This window comes from Chrysemys picta, chromosome 1, assembly GCF_011386835.1.
Source record: "Chrysemys picta bellii isolate R12L10 chromosome 1, ASM1138683v2, whole genome shotgun sequence".
In the NCBI taxonomy this organism is placed as follows: domain Eukaryota; kingdom Metazoa; phylum Chordata; order Testudines; family Emydidae; genus Chrysemys; species Chrysemys picta.
The window spans coordinates 187,043,514-187,067,687 of record NC_088791.1 but is presented as its reverse complement, the minus strand read 5'-3'; the positions used below and the strand labels follow the sequence as shown (position 1 = coordinate 187,067,687).

Sequence of the window (24,174 nt, the reverse complement as noted above, 5' to 3'; positions counted from 1 at the left end):
ATGACAGGCGTGTGTGCAGAAGAATCACAGTCATACAGACAAAGGGAGGACATTTTTTGCATTTTCTTCTGACCGGGTAAATGTGGCAGCTCCTGTCCAGAGAAGAGAGGCATGAATCTCCCCAACTTCCCCATGCACCAGACTCTCTAAAGTCAAATGCCATGGAAAACCTCCTGCAGCGATCTGTGTCCTTGCAGTAAATACAGGAAGCAGAAAGTCACTGTAAAACACCGGCTTGCTAATTCTTTTTCCCGTTAAACAGAGCAACTCATCCTTTTTGCTGGTTGCACAACCCCAGCCAAGTGGGATATCATGTGCTTTACAGCCCTCTGCGCAAAGGATCACTTCTAAAAGCCCCAACAACTTCCTATCACCATTTTAAAAAAGGCATAAATCTGTCTCATCCACTTAAAAAAATACACACATAACAAGAAGGTAGGGAAGGAACCTTGCGGGACATGAGGTAAGCAAAGCTTAGTCAACCCCGATCAGTTGTGAAATATCAAAAGATCCAGGCGACACTGTGACTTTAAATGATTCAAAGGAAATCTTGTGTTTTTCTTAAACAAACATTTTCTCCCAGTCTCTCTCTCCTCCCCTCGCTCCTTCCTCTCTCTCCTGCCTTCCTGTCTCAGTCCCTCTCTCTCTCTCTCTCTTTTTCTCCTCCCCCCTCAGTCCCTCTCTCTTTCTCCCCCCCCCCCCTCCGCCCCCCAGTTTCTCTCTGTGTCTGATTAAATGAGAAGGAAGTGTGGGAGTGGTGGTTTTGAAGCTCTCCCTTTAAGAGGCAGCCTGCAGTGACGAATTGTTGAAATTGCCATTGCAGGATGGCATTCCGCTATAAATTCATTGTTCCACCTCCTCTCATCTTCACATTTCTCTCCCTTCTCCTCTTGTTCACATCGACAGACTGGGGATAACAACCAGCATTAGAAAGGGAGAAGTTGTTTTACAAAATCCAGGGCATTTTTTTAACCATCTCACCGGAGACGATCGAGCCTTTTTTGGCGTATGCTTCTTCTCCTCTCTTCAAACAAAAGGGGGCAAAGGAAGGCAAGGCACTAGCTTCTGAAAGTGCCGATCTGCATCGGATCCCCCTGCCTCTGTTGAGGAGGATGATGCAGTGACTACAAGAGAGAAGTGGAAGAAGAGTGAAAAGTGCTCAAACTTCTCCGCTCGCCGGGTGTGAGCCTCACTTGTTTGCCGCCTGTTCAGCAGTTGTTTTAGGATTGTGGTGTTCTCATTCCATGTGCTCCTGACTTTTCCCTGCAGAGAAACGCAAAGTTCAAACGCGAGCTGCCTTTGTTGACATTTTTTTTCTTCCTCCCACTCACACTTGCTTCAACCTTGGGAGGATTTTTTTTCCCCTCTGAAGCTCCTCTGTTGATCTCCACCGGGTGACTTTTTTTTTTTTTAAGAGAGACAAATATGGTCCTGAAGTTTGTTTTCCTGCTGCTGGCTGCGGAGTTGCACTTTGCTGTTGCCAAGACCGGAGCTCCAACAGCAACAACAGCAGCACCTGCTTATGATAAAACCCAGCCGCCTCCCGGAGCAGCATCAGCATCAGCATCCCCTCACCCTGGCCCCCAGCAGTTGTCCCGGACCAGCGGCCTGGTGCAGAACATTGACCAGATCTACTCCGGGGGCGGCAAGGTGGGCTACCTCCTCTACGCGGGGGGCAGCAGGTTCCTCTTGGATCTGGAGAGGGACGAGCTGGTGGGTCCGCAAGCCCCTGTGCAGCATCCCCGCGGCTGGGCTCACTGCTATTACCGGGGCACGGTGGACGGCAGCCCCCAGTCCCTGGCCGTATTTAACCTTTGCGGGGGGCTGGATGGCTACTTTGCGGTCAAACACGCCCGCTACACGGTGAAGCCCTTGCTCCGGGCCAAGGGGGCGGCCCCGCGACGGGTCTATGGGCCCGGCTCCGCCCTGATCCCGCACCTCTTCCGCAAGGACCATTTCAGCTTCGAGACGGTGCCTTCGCGCCCCAGCTGCGAGACGCGCGGCTCCGGCCAGGCCCCGCCGCTGGGAGGCAAAGGCGGGCTGCAGGGGGGCCAGGAGCGCCCCGCCCAGCCCCAGCTGGCCACCAGTGCAGCGCTAGCCCCGGGGCCCTTTGCTCCGCCCGGCGCCGGGCGCAGGAGCAGGCGCTCCATCTCCAGAGCCCGCCAGGTGGAGCTGCTGCTGGTGGCTGACGGCTCCATGGCCAAGAAGTACGGCAAGGGCCTGCAGCACTACCTGCTGACCCTGGCCACCATCGCCTCCCGGCTCTACGGGCACGCCAGCATCGAGAACCCCATCCGGCTGGCCGTGGTGAAGGTGGTGGTGCTGGGCGACAAGGAGAAGGGGCTGGAGGTCAACAAGAACGCAGCCACCACGCTGAAGAACTTCTGCAAGTGGCAGCACCAGCACAACCCGCTGGAGGACGAGCATGAGGAGCACTACGATGCTGCTATCCTCTTCACCCGGGAGGTAGGTCGCCTGAGGCCCTGACACCCGCAGCCCAGCCCCACCAGGGCTCAGCACAATGTGCAACAGCAAACAGGCCAGACGGGACCATGGCTATCACCTAGTCTGACCTCCTGTATAGCACAGGCTAGAGAATGTCCCCACAATAATTCCTAGAGCATAGCTTTTAGAAAAACACCCAATCTTGATTCCAAAATTGTCTGTGATGGAGAAGCCACCATGGTGCTTGGTCAATTGTTTCAGTGGTTAATTACCCTCCTTTCTTGTCTGGCCTGATTTTCCTTCCTCCTCCGTTGTTTCCCTTTCTTTGACAGCCCCTTTGCAGTCCTCCAGTCTGCAGGGTTGGTATCTGACCCTGACTTCTGCTGGTATGTAGGTCACTACTCTGGACAGCAACGAGGCTGATTGCAAACCCAGGGTTGTGTGGGATCCTACTGTCATTTCCTAACCAGTTGCTTAGTTGACAGTGTTAGGTTCAAGGAAAATGGACTGGGTTAAAAAGTCCCCGACAACAGCACAACAGAATCATTATGATTTTTAAAAAAATAACCCTTCCACACCTTATGAGTGGTGCTATCTAAACCGAGGTGTAATGAGTGCAGGTGCTTTGCAAGTTTCTCTGGCGCATCTGCCGATGCACTGCCTCCCTGGCCTGCAGCACCCCATGTTTATTCCAGAGTTGAGCCACTCTTGAATAGAGACTGCAGGTGTTTAGGGCTGGTGTTAATTTGTATGACTGGGACTCGTGGCTACTAGAGACTAGACCACCTTTCAGAAGTGGTGTGCCGAGTCTTCATTTATTCACTCTGATTTAAGGTTTCACGTGCCAGTAATACATTTTAATGTTTTTAGAAGGTCTCTTTCTATAAGTCTATAATATATAGCTAAATTATTGTTGTATGTAAAGCAAATAAGGTTTTTAAAATGTTTAAGAAACTTCATTTAAAATTAAATTAAAATGCAGAGCCCCCCGGACCCGGTGGCCAGGACCCGGGCAGTGTGAGTGCCACTGAAAATCAGCTCGCGTGCCGCCTTCGGCACACATGCCATAGGTTACCTACCCCTGGACTAGACCTAGATCAGCAAATTCATCTCCACTTGAGATATTACATTGCTGTCATAGTCTGTTTCACATATCCTTGTTAACAGTAGTGCATCTTTCTTCATTTGTGTATAGTCACAGTAAAGAACTGACAACACCCATTGGATCAAATTAACCCAAGAATGAATTTGACCCATTGAGATTAGGAAAACAGAATGAATTGGTAAATAACAACTTAAGGAGCACATGACTTCCCTGCTTAGCTGCTGTAATTTAACATGGTATTCCCAGCATGACAGAAAAATGGCACTAGGCCTAGAGGAATACAGAACTTGTGGTACAAGACTAGGACTTAAATATAAGACACATAAACAAAGCCACACTAACTCAGTGCAACTCAGTTTGTGGAGGAGCATGTAGTACCTTGCTATCCATATAGTAAAAAATTGGTCTCCTAATCAATTAAAGGCCCAATACCGCAATTCTCATCCATGCAAAATTCTGCCTCAGTTCCGTAATTGCATTGCCATACATAGTTAAGGGGCACTGCTCCTGTGGACATGTGGCATAGTTTATGCAATGATCTACTGTAAAAATATCTCTTTCAATTATATTTTTTCTTTCCTCAGTAAGAAAATAATAAAAAACTGCGGGACTTTCTGTTAGTTTGAATTCTCTTGCTTTGCTACATCACAGGAGGCTGCCAAAAAGGATTCTTTGGATGGTTTCTGGAAGGAGGTACTCGAGGAAAGGGGAAGAAAAAAGCCTAGCTTACTTTTATAGCCGTAAATACTTGAAATATTAGGCGCCGTCTCTGTCATCCCAAACTTGTACAGCAGGCGCTTTCTAGTGGCAGTTCAAACCCATCCATTCTGTTTGTTAAAAGCTATATCAGATCTCATTTTAAAACAGTCACCTTGCTAATTACAATCTGAAGGAGAGGAAGCTAGCTTGATTGTATCAGACTGCTCTTGTTTGTGACTAGACATCAATATTGAATAGCGATTCTGGGCCAAATTCTGTCACTCTTACTTTTCTCTGTAAGTATTCCTGTCGATTTCAATGGGACTAATCGTGCTTCACGCAAATAAGGATGGCAGATTGTGGCCCTAAACTTTGAGATGATCACTAACGACTGGACTGCATTGCATAATATCTTACTCTGTGAGTTAGGCTTCAAAGGGACGAAGGGTGGTAGAATCTGATCCTAAACATTTATTTTAGATGAAAATTTCACAGCAAAGAGCAAAATATCACAATTTCTGCTGTCTGATTGATCTTAGTGATTATAGTAATAACATTCATATGACACATTAGCCTTCATATGGAAAAATAGTTTGCACTGTTACCAAACAAGCAGATATATGTTCCAAGAAAAATCACTGGCTGCGGTTTGCTTGGTAGTATATGGTTTTTGACACAATTAATTATTTGACATATTCTCAGTTGACGTAAATCAGCATAGCTCAATTCAACTTAATGAATTGCTTCACTGATTTACATCAGCTGAGGAGCTGGCCCTGTATTTTAAACTCATGGAGGTTGCATCAAAAGTTTATTTGGCTTAATGAGAAAAAAAACACAGGTATTTTCTTACTATGTGCATTCCTGGATTGGTTTTGAAGGGAATGTGCTGAGATCCATACCGCTTTCATTTCATGGTGTTGGAAGGTTCAAAATGAATCTCAGTTAGACCTCAGAATGTAAACATGAAAAAGGGTTAAAGGATCAACAAGCAGACGAGATACAGCTCCTAGAAAATAGGTTTTTTTAACCTCAAAGAAAGATTCCCCCCACACTCAGAGTTTTATTTTTCAATGAGAAGAAGCAGCAGTTGGCATGAGGCTCCAACTTCTACAACTGTGTTTTGAATGTATGAAGTAGGTTGCTTAGCAACTAGATGCCAAGCTATGGCTCCATGTTTTCATGGGCTCTGAATGCTGCTGTGCTAAGTTTTGTACATCCAGATGTCTTCTTCTAAATGGCTTGTTTTTCAGGCCTGGAGCAAATGTGTGAGATACATTTTCCATCTGTTTATTAGCCAAGGCCACCTTGAACTTTGCGTCTGTGTGTCAACAGAATAATATTGGCAATTCATTTATCAAACTAACACATTTCACAAACTTTAAGTAACTCATTATGCATCATCAGTGTGTACATTAAGCAAGCATATTACCATATAGCTCTCCAGCATAACACTTACCTTGATTCTGGAAGGACTCTCGTACCAGAACTCATATTACACACAGCAAAATATTTTAAAGACACACTGATCTTGCTTGAATGTGAACGTGCTTTCAAGGTCCTTTCCCTTGTTCTTGTTTTCCTTTCACTTTTTTTTTAAAGACAAATCAACACATAAATGTTCATAGTACTGAATGCACCGCGGGCTTTCCCTCAGTGTAGAATTACTACCAGTAATTATGTTGTTAGTATTTAAACTACAGGTAGTGCCTATGCAATCTGTTTTTAAGCAGAACTACTGAGTCCTGATTTAGAAAAAGCAATTGACCTTTATGGCTCAATGATAGGTGATCTGTTATCTGTATTTCATTTGATAAGTGCTTCAAAATGAGCCATGCTGCGTAACACAGGAGGTCAACATATAATTTGCAAGGGATCCGGGTTTAACTCTAGCTAATATAGACAAATGGCCAGGCTTTGAAAGGTATTTAGACACCTAGTGGGAACCTGGATCCATAGTATGCATTGATATCAACAAGTGCTTCTCCTGAGTAAGGATTACAAAATCAGACCCATTAGTTTCAATTAATCCTAACTCTTGTATGACAAATTCAATGATTTGCTCCTCTGTTATCAATGTTACAGAAAAGTGTTATAGAATTTAATAGAGGTGAAATTTTTAAATCACTAGGTTCTGTAGAAATGTGATAGGGTTCTACAGAGATTATTTCAAAGCCTACACAATTTAATAAAGAAAAATATTCTTTCTGTAGGCCTAGTTCTGCCACTACTGCTCACTATGAGAGAACCAGGCCCTGTAGGGTATTTGAATTCTGTAGAATGGTTAAAAAAATCTAATATAAAGTTGATAATTTTCCATTAAATTCTGTAGGACTTTTCATTAGGGCAGATAAATACATTCTCCATAGATCTGTTATTGTCTTTGTTTATTTTGTGACTGGGTCTCTAACTATGGTTCTAAATTTCTGGGCCAAATTCACCCTTTGTGTAAATTCATGGACTTTAGTGGAGTTACACCAAGGATGAATTTAGTCTGTTTTGCTTAAATCTCTTTTGTTTATGTCTAATGCTTAGACTCTGGAAACTATTTATTTGCTGTATTGACACAGCTTATTGACACTATTTGTCACAACACAAACACATGAGTGATGTAGTTTCCAAACTGTACTTGAACCAACACCATTGTTTTCTTGGGTTATGTCTTCTCAGCAAGTACCCAATAAAATCAGGCCAGATTAACGAGTGTGAACGTGCACAGCACTGTCTGCCCCTTTAAGGTCTTGCAGAGTCAGGGAGCAGCAAGCCCTGGCCTAAGGAGAATCCATCAGGCAGGTGTTGGTAACCAGCTCATACAGCCAAGCAGCAGCTTTAATGACTGGCTCTGATTCCCAGTTGGCAGATATAAGGACCCAGATCTGTGAGTGGAGGGGACATGAGAGACAAACACTTTCCTGAGCAGCAGTGGAAGGCTGCAACAGGGCAGGAAAGCCCTGTGGTCCCCCCGAGGCTAAGGGAGGGCCTTGATGTCCTTGGGTAGTAGAGGACCCTGCAGTACCAGTCCAGTTCAGGACTATCACTTTCGTTTCTTATCACTATTTTTTGCCTTTGTGGGGCAGAGGAATAAAAGAACCTGTGCTGAAAGCTAAAACAGAGTTAGGTGTGGCTGATTGTTTTTTTCCCAAATTGGTGGATGGGCCAACCATCTTACAGCCCCGACCACCAAACATCCCTCCCTGCAAAACCTGATTGATTCTGTGAGCCTCTGCTCCAAGTCACAACACCACTCGCTCAGATTTGGCCAGCCATGATGGGGCAAATCTGTGTGAATGGCGCTGTGAACTGGCGCTTTGGCCCTCCACTTCTCCCACAACCACCAAACCAAACAGAGGTTTTGCTGCATGCCCCCTCCTGCCCCGAAAATTTGACCCCTCCCCCACCCCCAGTTAAGACCCTCTCTTCAAGGGGATAGCATTGTTAAGAGTGTATTGTTAAGAGTTTATAGGTGGGGAGCAGCACAGTGAAGTTTTGGCTAGGGCGACAATTGTCTTCTATATCACATGCTCTGTGTAGTTTAAGGGTGGGGCAATTTCCATAATGCACAGGGTCCCAAAATTATTTAATCTGGGCCTGTGTAAAATTCCCCCAATCTATATCATTCATGACCTAAGCTAAACTTGAATGCAAGCTTCCAGAGGAGAACTACTGAAAACATCTGGACAAAATCCCATTCTCTTTCTTTCCTTTCATTCCACCTTGAATCAAGTGAAAACTAAAATAGATACTTCTCACAACAAATACAGGCAACCAGAACATGAAAAAGTCTTTCATAAGTACTGGTCAGCATAGTCAATGATAGTACCGTCATGCCTGGCTCTAACAAAAAAGTTCACATTAGAGCCAGAGGCCACAGTCCTGCCCTTTTCCACATAGCAATTATATGGGTCCTGCTTATGTGATTTCATTTAACTATCAAGCTGACAGTGCTGTTAAAATTTAACAGCAAGCATTGGATTATTTCAGCTCAATGGATGATAATTTCATTGAGTGGAGAACATGCTTTCTTTGGCTCTCTTCTTTTTTTTTCACCATCTCATCCAAATTACTATCCTTTGTTAGTAAGCCAGAGGTCACTCTGTCATTGTGCCAATTGCCAGCGGTATAGCTACATAGGTTTTTGATGTTTAATGTCCAGTGTAACTGATCCTTATTACACTAAGCAATTACAACATTTGCTGTCACTCTTACTTGCAGAGCGGTTCCATTGACCTTATATAAATATAATATGTTTTGTGTAGGAAATGTCATTGGGGAAAATAATATGTGGTAATTTTGTGTGTGTAAGTAGATGTGAGAAAACCGTTGCAATATTTCCCAATATTTGTGTTGACTTCCTCCCAAAAAAAAGCTAGGCCTAACACAGTTATGCACAGACTTCTAATTGTCTGCCAGATTACCAATTTGGTAGCCCAAGGCACTTTTTTTCTGGCATGTCCAGAAACCTCTTTCAAATAGTTTTTACAGTTCTAACATGCAAAAGATGTTACACTATGAAGAATTAAGTGTGTTTGCTAAAACTGAAGAGCAAGGTTTATGAATGGAAGAAGTGTGGGGAAATGTTAAACTTCTTGCTCAAAGTATATCTAGCTAGAGCTTAAGAGACTATTTAATGTCAGGGTTCAAAATTTGCATCTGTTACAGATAAGTTTAATTCCAGTTCTCAGATGTACAACTGGAATTAAAGATTTTCAAGTGAAATTAGTTACTAGTCTCAGTAGGGACACTTCACACTTGTCTTCATTCACAACGATGCCACATGTAGGTGGCAAAAGATCAGACTTTCTTGATGAACTTCAAGAATGCCGAGAACATTTGGCCTTTAATGAGCTGTCCAATTAACTACTGATCTTACGATGCACAACTCATTGTTCCTAAATCATTTCTTTGCCAAACCTTTAGGGATTACCATCTATTGTCTCCAGTACAGCGAATGCATTTCCTATTGATGCATCATTTTGAAACTACTGCAATCTAGATCAAAGGGCAGGCTGAATTCTTTCTTTAGAAACTGCAATAAATGTTTATTCTTGAAAGTTTCCACCATTATTTGGAGATAATTAAGTGAGCTAAAGGTCAGATGAAATTAGACAGATATGAATGGGTATCTAACTCTTTAAATGAACACCACACATTATGTGGAAATAATGCTTGAAAACTAACTAAAAGTATTATATGGGCCCATGCTTGCTTAGTGCTTTTGAAGCAGTTTGAAAAATTGAGCAAGCCTGCAGATTTATTAGGTTACATCATTACATCAGGGTCTGATTTTAAGCAAGAATACTCTTCAGGTGCAATAAAAACCTCCAATATACTCCCAGCAACCTTACTTTAGGAGCAACTTTAGGAGCATCTGAGGTTGCATCTGACACTTCCCAGGGAAGCTAAGAATGTTATTGATACTTACAACTAACCATCAATAGTCAATGGGACCACTGAGGTGTATACATCAGGACAAAATTTGTCCTACAAGCTTCAATCCGCATAAGTATAAACAGGCTAGGTTCTTAATAATATAGTCCAAGTCTTTGCTATTGAAAAAGACCAGGCAACTAGGGAATGGGTAGCGAGGTGAGGTAAAGAGTATGAAAGCAATGTAATTGCAGAACAGTTGTCTCAGAATTATCACTTAGTAGGATTAAAAAATACATGGTGTACATTATACAGAACCACAGTAAAATGAGTTACATAGGTCAAGTCTGAGCAGCCATGGAGAGGCCAGGGAAAGGAAACGTAGTTGAGATCATGAGCTGAGAACGGCATGGAAATGCATGTCTAAAAGTCTGCCTAAGTTAATGTTGATAATGATAGCATTAACTTAAGTAAAAAAGATGCATCTATGCATAGTTACCCAAGATTGAAAAACAGGATAAACCACCGCTGGCAGTATGTAAATCTGAATCTCCAAAACCAAGCCAACGCAAGTTTGACTCTAGTTACAGCCATTGTAAAAGAGCAACCCACAGCCACACTCTTCCAATAATCACTCTACACCAAGAAGCTAACACCAGACAGCAATTCCAATCCCCACACCACAGGTCCTCCTTCCACCACTACCCCCAACCTCTCCTCTCATGCCCAACTCTCTCCCAAAATTCACTGACTGAGCCTGCAACGTACATCCACCCTTCTTCCATATTGCCTGGCACCTACTGCATCACAGGAATGGAGGCTTAGATGACCCAAATGACCAAAGTTTTTTCCACCACCAAATACTGGATCCATGGGTGTGCTCTCTACATCCACAATTTCTGTTGTTCCCTTCATCCCTTCTTCTTTTTCCCCTATAGGGGTTTATGATCACATGCTTCATTCCCTCCCTAAGAGGGAACATACACCCCTTCCTAATAGCATGATATCTTAGGAACACCATGGCTAGAAAGCTATGGCATTTTCGGTGTAATTGATCTCCTCCCTTGGGATTTTCCGGTTATGACCACTAAATAATGCAGCTCATTGGGGACTCAAATCGCCTTATGTGAAGTTCTGTAAAAACAGGAAAAAGGGTTAAAGAAATTATAGGGGACATCTTTCAAGCCTGTTCTATTTTGGCTACATTCAAATGTTATGAAGACAAGCACGGTAGTAACATTTGTTGGTGGGCTGTTTGGGTATAGGTTTGACTTTGGCATGTACAGCACTTTGGGCAACTACTGGAGATGAGAATACACTTTTTGGGCAGTGTTGCAAAATTTCTGAAAACCTGTCTGTTGTATGGTGACACACAGCATGCAGTCTGATGTGATGTCAGCAACATGACCATATTAACAAAGCATTGCTGAATACAGATGCCCTGGCGTGTTGAAAGCCACATGTATATATGTGAGACAAAAGGTTGGTGAGGTAATATCTTTTATTGGACCAACTTCTGTATATGTAGCAGTCTTGACATTAATAGAAGTGGCAGGGTAAAATCCCCATGCACCACCTTGGAAATTTAAGAGTAATATGTATGTTCTGGCAGAATTCATTTAGTGAAGTATTGTAGTTAACATCTCTGTCATGAATCTACCAGCTTACAGAGGAAAATTCAGAAGTGAATCTAAGGGCTGTTCTACACACAAAGGTTATACCTCTTTAACTATGCTGGTATAGTTAAAGCAGTACAATGCCCCTAATGTGGTAGCAGTTATGTGGTATAAGGCACCTTTATACCAGTATCACAGCATCCACATTATGGGTTTTGCCGATATTACTATCGTGGTAAAAAATCACACCCCTTAACAAAATAGATGTACTGGTACAAAAACTGTGTTTAAAAGCAGGAGTAGCCAGATACAAGTGCACCTTCCTCTGCCTCTCTCCACATCTAAGCTATAGCTTAGACTGCGCAAACTCCATTAAACACCTTTATGCCTGGCCTGCTCACAGCTTTTGTAATTGTCAGTGGCTTGATAGAAGCGGTCCATTTTAAATGGAGATTTGAAGGAAGGAAGAGAATCTGAATGATTTTAGAGAAAAAAGGTACCAAGCAGAGAGATTTCTTTGACAGATGCATTTTAAAATATAGTTGTGTCTTCAAATGGCACTTTCATCCAACCATTCTTAAGTGGTAGATCGGCTGTGGAATAGGCATATTTTGGTATTTTCCCTTTAAGCCATCTGACCACCTCTGTTGCACAGGGTCTGTTAATTGCATTTTACACATTACAGTATGCTAAACTTTCTGACAGATTTAGCAGTCCATACTATGTATATGTAAAATACATAAGGGCCTGATCCAAAGTCCATTGACATTTCAATGAGAGTCTTTCTGTTGACCTTTACATCAGGCCAAATATATGCATGGCCACTCAATGTAACATTAATGCTACCATCTGAAAGCAGAAGCATTGGGAAAATTAATATTGGTTGTTAATTTTGTTGGTGAGAGAGCTCTGTGTAGCTTGAAAGCTTGTCTCTTTCACCAACTGAAGTTGGTCCAATAATGATTTGACCTCACCCACCTTGTCTCTCTAATAGCCTGGGACCAACATGGCTACAACCACACTGTATAGTTTTTAGACACTCTAAAGGACAGAAAGAAAGGTTCAGTGGTCAGGGCACTCACCTGGATTCAATTCCCTCCTCTGCCACAGACTTCCTGTGTGACCTTGGGCAAGTCATTGAGTTTCTCAGTGCCTCAGCTCCCCATCCATAAAATGGAGATAATAGCACTGCCTTTCCTGACAGGGATGTTGTAAGAATAAATACATTAAAGCCTGTGATCTACTGATGAAAAATATAAATATTATTAATTATAATTATGCCATTAAGGCATAGCATAGTTTTGTGGTTACAACAGGAGACTGCGAGTCAAGACATCTGTTTTCATACCCAGCTCTCTCTAAGTGATCTTGGAAAAAAATCACGTACAATTCAGTTACCTCATCTATAAAATGGTGATTAATAATACATGCTGTACCTATCTCCTATGTTTTATTCTGAGGCTTAATATTGCATAGGAGATATTGGACCATCTCATTTTCTTAAGTATAGGTAAAAAATGACCTCTTTAGAAAGGAATGATGGTCTTAGGGCTAAGGCACTGGACTGGGACTCCGGAGGTCTTGGTTCAATTCGGGGTGGGCAAACTTTTTGGCCTGAGGGCCACATCGGGTTTCCGAAATTGTATGGCAGGCCGGTTAGGGGAGGATGTGCCTCCCCAAACAGCCAGGCATGGCCCAGCCCCCGCCCCCTATCCGACCCCCCCTGCTTCTCGCCCCCTGACGGCCCCCCAGGACTTCTGCCCCATCCAACGCCCCCCCCCCCGTTCCCTGTCCCCTGACGGCCCCCAGGACCCTGTCTCATCCACCCTTCCCTGTCCCCTGATGGTCCCCGGACCCCCGTCCTTGATTGCCCCCCGCCATCTCATCGAACCCCGCTTCTCATTCCTGACTGCTCCCCCGGGACCCCTGCCCCCATCCAACCACCCCTTCTCCCTGTCCCTTGACCACACCCGGAGCCCCTGCCATGACTGCCCCCTGCCGCCCCATCAACCCCCCCTCTCTTTCCTGACTGCCCCCTCAGGACTCCTGCCCCCATTCAACCCCCCTGTTTCCTGTCCTCTGAGCACCCAACCCCTATCCACACCTCCGCCCCCTGACCACCACCCCAAATTCCTCTGCCCTCTATCCAACCCCCGCTCCCTGCCCCCTTACCACATTGCCTGGAGCACCGGTGGCTGGCGGCGCTACAGCCACGCGCCCAGAGCACCAGGACAGGCCGCCATGCTGCCCAGCTGGAGCCAGTCATGCCACCGGGTTAGATCACAGCTCTGCAGCTATGCTGCCCAGCGAGAACTCGCAGCTCTGCCGCCCAGAGCATTGCGCCAGCGGCGCAGTGAGCTGAGGCTGCAGGGGAGGGGGAACAGCAGAGGAGGGGCTGCGGGTGAGCCTCCCGGGCCAGGAGCTCAGGGGCCGGGCAGAAGGGTCCCGTAGTTTGCCCACCTCTGGTTCAATTCCTAGTTTGGCCACTGACTTTCTGCGTGACCTCATTGTCTCTGTTCCACAGCTGTAGAATGAGATTTATACGTCTCCCGCACCATCTTTATCTATTAAGATTATAAGATCTTCTGTGCAGGGACTGTCTCTTACTATACGTATGTATAGCGCCTAGCACAATGTGACCCTGATGTCAGTGGGAGCCTCTAGGCACCATAGTAATTAATTACAAGTCTTATCCAACTCCCCTCAAAGTCAATGAAAAGTCTCCCATTGACTTTCATGGGGGTGGGATTGGGCCATCATGCTTTTAAACTGCACTGAGATCCTTAGATGACTGTCCAAAGTAGTAGTAGTAGTATCCGGGTCCTGCTGTTTGCAAAGGGCCAGTGACTCTACTTGTTGTTATTTGTGGGTTTAAAATTTTATTTTAATGATTTTTTCCCCCTTTCTTGGCAGGATTTATGTGGGCATCATTCATGTGATACTCTGGGAATGGCAGACGTTGGGACCATATGCTCTCCTGAGCGCAGCTGTGCAGTGATTGAAGATGACGGCCTCCATGCAGCTTTTACAGTGGCTCACGAAATTGGTATGCAGTGCCTTTTCTGTTCCCTTGCCAAATCAAACACTTGTAACAGCTGCATTAGTAACCAAAATACTTCACAATTAATTCCAGATTTCCCCTGGTTCAGATGTACACTTGGGGATTAAAGCTGTATACATATGCACTTTGGGGTTAACTAATAAGAGATCAGAAGACAAGTGAAGGCACACAGTAGGTGTTTCCTTTCTGACAATGTCATTTTAAATCAGTAGTTGAAGTGAAAATTCAAGGACTGCTACTGTCCAAAAATGTCAGTACATGTCCCTTATGAGAAAGTATGGGCCCGGTCTATTATGGTTTATATGCATCTAGCATACATACTGTGGGAAATAACTTACATTGCAGAATCACTTACTGGACCTTTTAGGAGCAATCATTATGAACATTCACTCAGTATGTATTTTATTGTCTGCTGAGTGGGCTGAAATCAGCTTTCATGGAATGGGCAAATGCCGATATTATTTTCACCCTATTAACATTCCAATTTTATGGTGAAATGCAATATTAAAATCAGTTCTGAAATAGCTGAAAATAGTATTTAGGTGCCAGAGACTTAGTCTCAAAAATCACTCAACCATGTGTCAGCTGATCCTCAGCAGGCAATAATTTACACTAAAAATCCACTCCATGGCCTTCAGAAGGTGACATTTAAGACTGCATTAATGATGGAGGAGGGGTTGCATACCTGTAAATTACATCTGGTATCATATATTCCTCGAGACAGATTGCTCACACCTTCATCAGTTTTAATTTACCGGTAGATCCCACACTATGTTTCAGATCTTCACTTTCCTCAATCATTCACACTATCATGATTGCTGGAGATTTGTTTGTATAAAAACTATTAGCTCTGCAGCATGAACCGTAATGGAAATGGAAAACATAATTTTTTTAACATTCTTGGAAGGAAATAACAAGGCAAGAGACTTTCAGGCAGTGCCAACTTCTGAATTGCCTTGTACCTCATGCCAAACCAAAGTAAGGTTTGTTTTGGGAGTATCATTGCACTAGTTCAATTTTCAAATAGCTAGCAGGTAGGGGAAAAGAGTCCTGTGTCTAATATCCCTAGAATGGCAATCAGAAGTCACTTGGGCTTTACTCATGGTTTTCATGTTCGTGGCTCTAGTCCCTCTACCAGACACCCTCAAATAATAAAGAAAAATTAACCCGGCACTCTTGCAATGACACAGTCGAATGAAACTACAGATGGCTTGAGCTAAATCATTTCCTGTAGGAAAACCTATAAAATGATGTCAGAGTGGATCCTGATCCTGAAAGTTCTTAAACAGGAGGGCTGGAATCATAATAGGAGATAAAGCCGTTCTAAGTCATGAATTCAAAGCATTGGTAGATAGGTGACACTATATGATAGTTATTCATTGACCCTATAGGAAATGCGTTTGCTTAGTTCATTTCCCAGCAAGAAGAGTCCACATCACAAAACCCACCTTCAAAACTGGAGCTGACTGAGTCCCTCCTTGACACCCGTAGCAGAATGGCCAAGGAATTAAAGAGCATATAGACTGAATTATCCTCTGACTTCTAGAGTTGACACCTCCAGCTAAAGGTTAATGCACACTGGCAGAGAATGATGTGAAGGCTTGCACTGCTGCCATTCATACTAGATCTGTTCTGTGGATACTTTTCACCAGCAATAAATTCATATAATATTTTTAAATATCTTATACATTAAAGAGAAGAGAGGAGATGAATAAAAAGATGAATGAGTAATATGATACCTTTAAACTCAATGAGAAGAAAATATAAACATGCTTGAATTATTTTTAGTAATTTGGAAGCAGATTTTTCTTAAAAAAAAAAAAAAACCCACCACTTTCTTACCTAGAGGTTTACCGTGGACCTGTAAAAGCTATAATTTTAAATATAAAAAAGGCATGGATTGAAACTAGTGGATAAATAAGTACCTTACTGCACACAAAAACTCTAGTTCTAAGTTGTTTAATAGCTAGGTTTTCCTCACCATAAGATTTTCAGAAAGAGAGGGTATTCAGTCACAGAATGGTCTTTGTGTGTGTGTGTGTGTGTGTGTGTGTGTGTGTGTTTGTTACCCAAAGCGTGAGATGCTGGGAAGTGTGTGTGTGTGTGTGTGTGTGAGAGACCCAAAGTGGAAGACGCTGGGGAAAAACACACTAACATTGCTTAGTCTGGTACTTAGATGACAGTAAAGGTCAAGAAAAATAAAAGTGTGGTGGGACTACCTTGTAGTTAAACTCTTTGGGAAAAACCCTGATGTGTCTAAGCTGGAGGCCGAATTCCTTCCTACCATACTGGAGTCTTACAGTTCTCTTTTTTTGCAGGAAGGGAGTGGCTTTAATTTTACAGTAACTTAGTTATTCAGTGGAATTCACCTAGCAGAGCAGAAAACACCCTCAGGGCAGGGGTATTCTAAGTATTCCAAAGCTAGCTGGTCTTTTCTATTAACAGGATTGGTTAAGCAAACCAGCTAAGAAGCAAATCAGAATAATTGTCTGCAGCTCTTTAAGGGATTTGTGATGTGTTATAACATGAGAAACCAAATGTGATAACTAATTAATCTGATCCTGTGAATTGTTGTACACCCTTACTTTGCACTGAATTCAGCGAGATTTGAAGGCCTGGATTTGAAGGCTGGACCTTTTGCAGGATTGTGTCCTTTTTTAAGAAGATCAACAAAATAAATGGAAATAAGGATCAAATCCACAGCTGTATGTGCAACCCAAGTGCACAGGCTGGGGCTGGGTAAATGGATAGGGGGCCAGAAGGGGACTCATCTGCCTGCTACAGCATGGAACCTCACTGGTTCTGGTACCAGCAGGACTTCCACACCCACATACATGGGGTTTGTATTTACCCCTGAAAGAGAAAATAGGTGAATTTTGCTCAGTGGTTTTTGAAAGATTGAATATGAATGACTAGCAATGACTGGCGAAATCAACAGAGGACTATGAACATGAAAGCAAAAACAAACTAGTGGAGTCTTGAAATAACAACATTCATAGAGCAGTGGTTAGCAGACAGTAAGTTAGACTTGGAGAAGGTTTCATAGCAGGGAACTCAGCAAAGTTGGGCTTCAATTTTCTCCTACTTATACTGGTGTAAAACAGGAATAATTTAACTGAGCCCAGTGAAGTTAGACTCACATAAAACGGGGGTATGGTGAAGGAGAATCAGGCACAACATTCTTCATGCTAAGGATGTTGCATAAAAAACAGTATTTATGGAAAAGACCTCCATACCTTTGAAGGTAATAATCCAGTTTCTGCCATGAGTAAAAGCAAGCAGCAGGTATGGGCTATGCTTTTAAAACATAACATGTAAAGATGTTCAATCACTTGTGGTGAATATATATGTATTAATTTTCCTGTATTAAAATATGCATTGGATGTGTAGTTGGGATGGTACTATTTATGTGATTGATAACATTTGCAATGGTAGATAAAGGTTAATTATAACCATAAACCCACAGGTTGCATACTAATAGAAAACGGGTGGGACATCTCAGGTGTATTGGAAAGTATGAGGCCAATGATCTAATGCCTTGAATAACATTAATAGGTCACCAGTAGGTTACTCATGCACATCCTGATTGTGATTTATATTTACCTTTCAGTTTTAAAAATAAAACAATTCTAGGAGTGGTTATGCAATGTATCCTTCTTCCATGACAAATAGTTCCTAGTAGAAAAGTGAACAAATACATGTAGGAAAAGGTTTGTAAATAACTTTTCCTATTACTTTGGATCTATTTTATTGGGTTCTGTTTTCTGACAGTTGCTACATTTTGTCCTTCCCCTTAAGGAAGGGAGGTCCAGAGTTTAGGGCTCTAACCTGGGACTTAGAAGACATGAGTTAAATTCCCTGCTCTGCCACAGATTTCCTTTGTCATCTAAAGCAAGTTACTTAGTTTTCCCTGTGCCTCAGTTCCCCCACTTTAGAGTGGGGGTAAAAATACTTGCCACCTCACAGAGGATAAACACATCAAAAATTGTGATGTGCTTAGGCACCACGGTAGTGGGGACCATAGAAATGTGATAGCTAGATTTCATTGCTAACACTATGGAAGTCCCAGCTGTGCCCTGTTGAGACATGGTGCATGGGAGTGATGTCATTAAAAGACTCAAGCAGCCAGTCAGAATGCGGCTTTTGACATGATCCAGAGTCGCCAGACATCCTTTAATTTTCAATATTACACTTGTCAATTTAGTAACCACTTGTTGTTGTTGCTCTTTATATTACCACCGCATCTAAAAACCCCAGCTGATTTCAGGACCCCAATGTACTAGATTTTGTTCCTACACATAATTGGAGACAGCCCCTGCCCCAATGAGTTTACAGTCTAAAGAAATAAGACTTGCAAAGGCTAGAAGAAAGCATAATTGGGGATCTGAGGCAAACAGAGAACCAGTGATCTGCCCAAAGTTACAGAGAAACCCTGCGCCAGAGCCAGGAATCCAGGCTACATCACCCGCATCCCAGTCCACTATCTTTGCCACAAAACAGCATGCAAAACTCCTGTTTACTTCATGGAGAGTTACACATGCATAGAAACTCGCCAGGTGAGGCTCCAATTGAACAGTTTCATTGTTCTTTATTTCAACTTTGCAGAAGGCAATTTTGGTAAGCAGTAATACAGGATAACATCAGTCTCTCTGCTAGGAACCTTAACATTCATTTGGCCTTTTGAAAATTGCCTAATTCTCCATATGTGATCAAACTGGCACATCACTGCTGTCTGTATCCTCCTGAGTAATGTGGCTCAGGTATGCTCTTCCCAGTGTTTTATTTTTAGAATGTAACTTGACATTTATAACACTGAATTAATTAAGCTTCTGTTTGTTCATTAATTTCATTCTTTTTCCTGTAATTCCTCCTCTCCACTTTCATCAGATAGGTACAGTCATGACATTATGGAGCTGTATGGAAGCTACAATTTGGGAATAACATGTTTAATACTGAAACCTTTTCTCTGTGTCAACATCCTATAGTATATGTTAGCACATGCTCCCATATTGTGAGAACCCAGTTTACAGTTGCAAGCGCAAACACTGTTAATACTGCAAACATGCTTCTGAGCTCAATATAAAGACAATAAGAACAGGAGTACTTGTGGCACCTTAGAGACTAACAAATTTATTAGAGCATAAGCTTTCGTGGACTACAGCCCACTTCTTCGGATGCATATAGAGTGGAAAGTGGGCTGTAGTCCACGAAAGCTTATGCTCTAATAAATTTGTTAGTCTCTAAGGTGCCACAAGTACTCCTGTTCTTTTTGAGAATATAGACTAACACGGCTGCTACTCTGAAACCTATAAAGACAATGGTATTGCAATCCTTACTCAGGAAACACATAATAAAGTACAGACACAAACCAAAACCCCAGATGCAAAAATGATAAAAGGCTTGAGAGCAGGATCAGAACCTGGACCCAGCTGTGAATTTGATAGCTGTCTCTTATCTCCATAGAAGGCCAAACCAAGAACCTGGATCTTAACCTCCCTCACACTGAAATAGGCATGTTTAAACTCTGCATGCAAACTTTGTGACTCTGACCCTTCTCCACAAGACTTTGAAGTCAATGTGAGTTTCGCTTGATATCTGAGCACCGCTTTTGCTCACAGATAAATTATATTATATGACAGATATGTGAGTAAGCATATCTTTGTCTATGTCAGTGTTTTAACATTTGTGTTATTTTGTATATGCACAAAATGTAACTAAATTCACAGTAGTTTTTTGTTTTTACTGATAAATATGTAGCCTTTAAGGCTGTCAAGATAAAACAGATAAGAAAAAACCCTAGGCTAGATAGGAACAAATCTTTTGTAGTCCTTCCATCCCAAGGGGATACATTGCCAAGGGCACAGAATCTCATAGCGCGAGAAACAATGGTGAAGGATATCTAACTTTCATCTTACTCTTCCCACATGAAAGGTAAAGTTTGGGCAAATATCCAGGTGACTATAATTAGGCTGAGTTCCTTTCTAAAACCAAGACACTACAATTCATCCAAATCTTCTCAAATGGTATCCATGGGAAGAATTACTTAATACATTCTTTTTTATATCTTCTTTTTCAAGCTTACATTTTAACTTTTGATGCTACCAAAGCATCTGGGTTAAGCCCTCAGAAACAAGATGAGCACTCAACACTAAGCCCCGGTGAGAGGTAAGGAACAGGGCAGAGACTTCAGCTGCTGTTTCAAAATACAAACATGAGCTGTACAAAAGGTTTGTAATTAAGGCAAGGTTAAATTTTTACTAAAAATTCTTGGCTCATCCAGAAATATTTTTATTAACTTGTAATGATGATAATTGTTCCACCTGCTGCACACATGGGGCTTAAAAATAACCCTTTTCCTGAAGCTGGGCCAGTTTGTTATTGGCTATAGGTGGGAGTGGAAGGTGGGATGGTGGAAGGAGGTTGATTTGATTTAGAATACTTGAATCCTCAATTTCTGAACATGCGTAAGTTTTCTTTCTCTAATGCTTGTTTTTAAGCATGTTAAGTTCCTTGCTTTATTGAAGGCTGTAAAGTGATTGTGAAGGAGAAGTGAGAGGATCCAAAATCAGAGCAAAATGTTCAGCCAGAGACTTAGGAAATGGCTTAGACACAACAGCCTCACTGCCGAGTTTTGCTGCTGTGGTTAGAGGTTTTTGGGAGTTGTGCTGATCTAGGTAGGAATATACCCCCATACATGATTAGATTAAACAAGGCTGTGTTTTGAAAAGCTGCAGTGGATCTTGAAATATCATAAATTAAAGCCACAGAGTCAAATATCAGTGTCCCAGCCATCTGAAGGGAAGTGGGAATGAAACCAGATTTTGCCTGATGTTTCAACATGATCATTATTATCAGTAAAAGTGTATGTTGGGCATGTGCGTCCCATCCCATACCCTTTCATGTTCTAGAGGAGAGCAAAGAATTTTTTAATGTTCTGGTAGTGCTGTAAATGAAGATAAACATTGTGGTCCTGATCCCTGTAGTCCTCATGTTGTAGTCAGAGAACCAATGAACCTGGCACAGGGAGATGTAATTTATACATTCCTGCAGTATCTAATCTCCTTGTGTCTCGTTAGGGGATTCATGTGGTGTTCCTCAAAATTTGGGCTGGGGGAAACAGATTTAAGGCACAGGAATCCTGCTGACGCAGGCTGCTGAGAGAATGTGCTGAATCAGCACATCCTCTGGCCGTGCCTTCTTCTCAGGCAATGCTAAACATTTTTTGGAATGAGCTACTTTTCTACAGTCCTCCCTCTCCCCCCTTCCCTCCCCCAGTGGAGGCAAGATGGCAGCTGTTTTCTTCTCTTGAACCTTTCCTCAGTGGCCTTTCTGCCACCCATGTGCTCCATCAAGGACGACACCAGCAGATCCTGATGTAGATCCTGGACTGAATGTATATGTGAACTCCCATTGAAGCCTGTTATGATAAGTGACTGGTAGGAGTTCTGTGTATGTGAGGTCTGTAAGACAAGGCCCTTTTGGCTGTGTTGTTTTCTGTTTTTGTCTGCTATTGCATTGAACTTTAATGAAATCATTAAGGTGCAGGTCAGTGATCCAGAGCTTTATCAACTATAAGATTTTAAAATTGCCTCTGGGCTGAAGATTTAAATTAAAAAGTATTTTTTTGCCATAATTGAAGAATACCAGTCAGAGAAAATGAAGATTCAAATGGAAGTAGAGGGTAAAGCACATTGTTAGATATCAAGTATCAGGGGGTAGCCGTGTTAGTCTGTATCTACAAAAACAACAAGGAGTCTGGTGGCACCTTAAAGACTAACAGATTTATTTGGGCATAAGCTTTCGTGAGTAAAAACCTCACTTCTTCAGATGCATAGAGTGAAAGTTACAGATGCAGGCATTATATACTGACACATGGAGAGCAGGGAGTTACTTCGCAAGTGGAGAACCAGTGTTGACAGGGCCAGTTCAATCAGGGTGGATGTAGTCCACTCCCAATAATAGATGAGGAGGTGTCAATTCCAGGAGAGGAAAAGCTGCTTCTGTAATGAGCCAGCCACTCCCAGTCCCTATTCAAGCCCAGACTAATGGTGTTGAATTTGCAAGTGAATTTTAGTTCTGCTGTTTCTCTTTGAAGTCTGTTTCTGAAGTTTTTTTGTTCAATGATAGTGACTTTTAAATCTGTAATAGAATGACCAGGGAGATTGAAGTGTTCACTTACTGGCTTATGTATGTTACCATTCCTGATGTCCGATTTGTGTCCATTTATTCTTTTGCGGAGGGACTGTCCGGTTTGGCCAATGTACATGGCAGAGGGGCATTGCTGGCACATGATGGCATATATAACATTAGTGGATGTGCAGGTGAATGAGCCCTTGATGGTGTGGCTGATGTGATTGGGTCCTCTGATGCTGTTGCCAGAGTAGATATGGGGACAGAGTAGGCAACGAGGTTTGCTACAGGGATAGGTTCCTGGGTTGGTGTTTCTGTGGTGTGGTGTGTAGTTGCTGGTGAGTATTTGCTTCAGGTTGGGGGGTTGTCTGTAAGCGAGGACTGGCCTGCCTCCCAAGGTCTGTGAGAGTGAGGGATCATTTTCCAGGATAGGTTGTAGATCGTGGATGATGCGCTGGAGAGGTTTTAGCTGGGAGCTGTATATGATGGCCAGTGGTGTTCTGTTGTTGTCCTTGTTGGGCCTGTCCTGTAGTAGGTGATTTCTGGGTACCCGTCTTGCTCTGTCAATCTGTTTCCTCACTTCCCCAGGTGGGTATTGTAGTTTTACGAATGCTTGATAAAGATCTTGTAGGTGTTTGTCTCTGTCTGAGGGGTTGGAGCAAATTCGGTTGTATCTTAGGGCTTGGCTGTAGACAATGGATCGTGTGATGTGTCTTGGATGGAAGCTGGAGGCATGTAGGTACGTATAGCGGTCAGTAGGTTTCCGGTATAGGGTGGTGTTTATGTGACCATCACTTATTTGTACTGTAGTGTCCAGGAAGTGGATCTCTTGTGTGGACTGGTCCAGGCTGAGGTTGATGGTGGGGTGGAAATTGTTGAAGTCCAGGTGGAATTCTTCAAGGGCCTCCTTTCCGTGGGTCCATATGATGAAGATGTCATCAATGTAGCGCAAGTAGAGGAGGGGCACTAGGGGATGAGAGCTGAGGAAGCGTTGTTCTAAGTCAGCCATAAAAATGTTGGCATATTGTGGGGCCATGCAGGTACCCATAGCAGTGCCACTGACTTGAAGGTATAAGTTGTCCCCAAATCTGAAGTGGTTGTGGGTGAGGACAAAGTCACAAAGCTCAGCCACCAGGCTTGCTGTGGCCTCATCAGGGATACTGTTCCTGACAGCTTGTAGTCCATCCTCATGTGGAATATTGGTATAAAGTGCTTCTACATCCATGGTGGCCAGGATGGTGTTTTCAGGAAGAACATCAATGCATTGTAGTTTCCTCAGGAAGTCGGTGGTGTCTCGAAGATAGCTGGGAGTGCTGGTAGCGTGGGGTCTGAGGAGAGAGTCCAAATAGCCAGATAATCCTGCTGTAAGAGTGCCAATGCCTGAGATGATGGGGCGTCCAGGGTTTCCGGGTTTATGGAGCTTGGGTAGCAGATAGAATACCCCTGGTCGGGGTTCTGGGGGTGTGTCCATGTCGATTTGTTCCCGTACTGTAGCTGGGAATTTCTTGAGCAGATGGTGTAGTTTCTTTTGGTATTCCTCAGTGGGATCAGAGGATAGTGGCCTGTAGAATGTGGTCTTGGAGAGTTGCCTGGCAGCCTCCTGTTCATAATCCGACCTGTTCATTATGACTACAGCACCTCCTTTGTCAGCCCCTTTGATGATAATGTCAGAGTTGTTTCTGAGGTTGTGAATGGCATTGCGTTCTGTACGAATGAGGTTATGGGACAAGTGATGTTGTTTGTCCACAATT

At 43.0% G+C, this 24,174-nt stretch overlaps 1 protein-coding gene across 1 annotated transcript in view; it reads left to right on the top strand.

Annotated features, from left to right (window-relative positions):
* Window positions 1-1,278: 1,278 nt before the first annotated feature.
* ADAMTS5 (ADAM metallopeptidase with thrombospondin type 1 motif 5) overlaps window positions 1,279-24,174 on the top strand; it is a 46,237-nt gene continuing 23,341 nt past the window's right edge. Inside the window, exons 1-2 of the mRNA XM_042855747.2 lie at window positions 1,279-2,466; window positions 14,146-14,278. Coding sequence (XP_042711681.2) covers window positions 1,426-2,466; window positions 14,146-14,278 — 1,174 coding nt within the window. The 5' untranslated portion in view covers window positions 1,279-1,425. The remainder of the gene's footprint in view (window positions 2,467-14,145; window positions 14,279-24,174) is intronic.